General features: G+C 41.4%; 1 protein-coding gene across 1 annotated transcript; it reads left to right on the top strand.

Moving 5' to 3' along the window:
• Positions 1–683: 683 nt before the first annotated feature.
• On the top strand, positions 684–1,613 carry LOC134372705 (olfactory receptor 6E1). Its single transcript, XM_063090099.1, has one exon. The coding sequence runs from the start codon at positions 684–686 to the stop codon at positions 1,611–1,613; it is 930 nt and encodes a 309-aa protein (XP_062946169.1).
• The last annotated feature ends 1,785 nt before the right edge of the window (positions 1,614–3,398 follow it).

Here is a 3,398-nt window from a genome sequence, read left to right as displayed (position 1 = left end):
TTATTCCAAGTGTACTAGAACAGTTTGGAAGAGCATGCAGTTGCAAGGTGGCAGGGCAAACGTCCAGGTCATCCATACTGTCCCACCGGGCACTACACGACTGCCCCTTAAAACAGTGAATGTCTGTCGTGGATGGTGAAGCCATGTCCAGGCTCTCAGGCTGTCAGCAAGTCTCCCCACTCACTTATCAAGCATGTAGGACAAAGGGGGACGTGTCTGGGATTCATGAAGTGGCCCACTTCCCCACAGTTGGTGACCTGTGGTTTAAAATAGGAAAAAAACAAAAGTTTATCAGCTGTCCTGTCTGTGTGCTATCTCCTTGACCTGCTCACAATGCCTTTGCAAGATTTATCTGTGCTAAGCTCATGACGGTATGAACCCAGAGCTTTTTCTCCCCCCCGCCTCACGTTCTGCTCTTCATCACCACTTTCTCCTGTAACACACAGATACACGAGGGACCAAACATGAGACAGGTACCACAAGGGGCTCTGCAAAACAAGCCTGAGTAGTCAGTGGTGGAAAGATATGTCCTTCACAGAAATAAAGAACTTCTTTAGCCCAAACTGCAACATTCATCCCTCTCCTTTCAGTTCCAGGTTGTCCTCAGATCCCCAGAACATCATGACTCCTGATGCTAAACCCCTTTGATCAGCCATCCCCAGCAGAGTGAGGGCAAAGGAGCCATGGGGAACTGCACCACCATCACCGAGTTTGTCCTGCTGGGGCTCTCAGATGCCTGTGAGCTACAGATGCTCATCTTCCTGGGGCTCCTCCTGACCTACCTCTTCACACTGCTGGGGAACCTCCTCATCGTGGTCATCACCCTTGTGGACAGGCGCCTCCACACCCCCATGTACTACTTCCTCCGCAACTTTGCCGTCCTGGAGATCTGGTTCACCTCAGTCATCTTCCCCAAGATCCTGACCAACATCCTCACAGGATACAAGACCATCTCCCGAGCAGGCTGCTTCCTACAAAATTTCCTCTATTTCTTCCTGGGCACCACAGAGTTCTTCCTACTGGCAGTGATGTCCTTTGACAGGTATGTGGCCATATGTAACCCCTTGCGTTATGCCACCGTCATGAGTAAACAGATCTGTGTCCAGCTAGTGCTCTGTTCATGGATGGCAGGATTCCTTCTCATCATCATTCCAAGTTTCATCATAATTCAACAGCCCTTCTGTGGCCCCAATATCATTAATCATTTCTTCTGTGATAACTTTCCACTCCTGGAACTCATATGTGCAGATACAAGTCTCATAGAGCTTCTGGGTTTTGTTGTGGCCAACTTCAGCTTACTGGGCACTCTGTCCGTGACAGCCACCTGCTATGGCCACATCCTGCACACCATCCTGCAGATCCCCTCAGCCAAGGAGAGGCAGAAAGCCTTCTCAACCTGCTCCTCCCACATCACTGTCGTGTCTCTCTTTTATGGCAGCTGCATCTTCATGTATGTCCGGCCAGGCAAGGGTGGCCAGGGGGAGGACAAGAGCAAAATCGTTGCATTGCTCAACACCGTAGTGACCCCGATGCTGAACCCCTTCATCTATACCCTGAGAAACAAACAGGTGAAGCAGGTGTTTAGGGAGCAAGTAAGCAAGCTCCTGTCATAAAGACGAGCCAGAACTGAGAGAGCAGAAAGTTGCCTCCTTGCCTGAACTTCTGCAAATGAAGCACCTGTCCTGATCCCATGACTATCCCCTCATAGACAGTTCTTTGTCACATGTCTTAATCGACTAGTTTCTTACATGTATCACTTTTGGTACATTCAGTCTTGTTCAGGAATGACAGAAAACTCAGCATACCACTACTATGTGTGCTATGTCTTGATATTTCTGACCCTAGCCTGTATGTGAGTTTTTTAGTCTTGTCTCATTTTAAATTATAATAAATTTAGCATTTCTTCTTTGCTAGAAACTTTATATCAAAATTGACTTTAAAAAATTCTCCACAAGAATATATTTACAACAGACTTCAGAAATATTATACGTATGGGGTAATTAATAAGGTGGAATAGCCAAGAAATATGGAACAAAAAAAAGGTATCAGCTATTACAGCACTAAGTCAAGAACTAACAAAAAGAACAAGGGACTGGATAGCCTGGAAAGAAACTGCAGTACATGTAAGGATCTAACAGATGATAAAAAATAGACTTTCTACTAAGTAAGGAAGGTCAATTCAATAAATGATGACAAGACCACTGGCTAACCACAATAGAAGCCTATTTTCCAAAAGTATTGGGACTAGTCCTCGATTGGCTATTTGAGTGTGGGGGGCAGGGGTTAAAGCAGAAGAACAATTTAAAATTGATACTTGCCTTAAATACTTATTTGAAATTAAAACCTGTAAAGATATATTCATTCACTAATCTATGAATATCCTTTTCTTAGAGAATCATTTTGATGATTATTGTAGTCTTTTTTCATTAAACCATATTCATAATGATGTTTATAATTTTTAGGATTTGTTTCAGTAGCACAAAAATTTTAAAGATGCTTGAGAAACTGTGAGCAAAATTCTAGGATTTTTGCTCTTTGTTTTTGTGTTTATTTGCCAGACATCACAGTTCTCACCCACATCTAGCTCAAGAAAAATTTTTTCACTACCTACCTTTATGAAATCTATTGAAAGGAATCAATGTAGTTTTCATAGAAACAACTTCCTTTTGACACTCATATTTCATTGGTTTATTTGTATTTAGTTAAAATATGTGATTACAATAACAAGTTCAATTAGCAAAGAGGTTTGGAAGCAAACAACCAATTCTTGGTATAAGTCAACTAGTGAGGACAAAAGCGTACATGTACAGAAGCAGACTAGTTGCAAAGAAATACAGAAAATCATTAGAGATTATTACAAACAACTATACAACAAAAAATGTGAAAACCTATAGGAAACACATAAAATTCTGGACACATACAAACCACCAAGACAGAACCAAGAAGACACAGAAAGCCTGAACATATTAACAACAAGCAATGAGACTGAAGCAGTAATCAGCAGTCTCCCAACAAAGAAAAGCCCAAGACCAGATAGATGGCTTTACTGCTTAATTCTACCAAACCTTTAAAGAAGAATTAATGCCAATTCTCTTCAAACTATTCCAAAAAATTAAAACAGAGTCTGTTCTCCCAAACTTATTCTATGAGGCCAGCATTACCCTAATACAAAGACCAGAAAAAGATACAACAAAAAAGGAAAACTGTAGGCTAATACCCTTAATGAATATAGACACAAAAATCCTCAACAAAATATTCGCAAACAGAATTCAGCAACACATCAAAAAAATTATACACCATGATTAAGTGGGATTCATCCCAGGGGTGCAAGTATGGTTCAACATACACAAATCAATAAATGTGATGCACCACATCAACAAAATCAAGGACAAAAACCA

The sequence above is a fragment of the Cynocephalus volans genome, chromosome 3 (genome assembly GCF_027409185.1).
Source record: "Cynocephalus volans isolate mCynVol1 chromosome 3, mCynVol1.pri, whole genome shotgun sequence".
Classification (NCBI taxonomy): domain Eukaryota; kingdom Metazoa; phylum Chordata; class Mammalia; order Dermoptera; family Cynocephalidae; genus Cynocephalus; species Cynocephalus volans.
Note: the sequence above shows the minus strand (reverse complement) of the source record. Positions and strands in the feature narration are given on the sequence as shown.

Excerpts from the sequence above, each read along its gene's own strand:
- LOC134372705 (XM_063090099.1), top strand. The coding sequence starts at position 684 with ATGGGGAACTGCACCACCATCACCGAGTTTGTCCTGCTGGGGCTCTCA.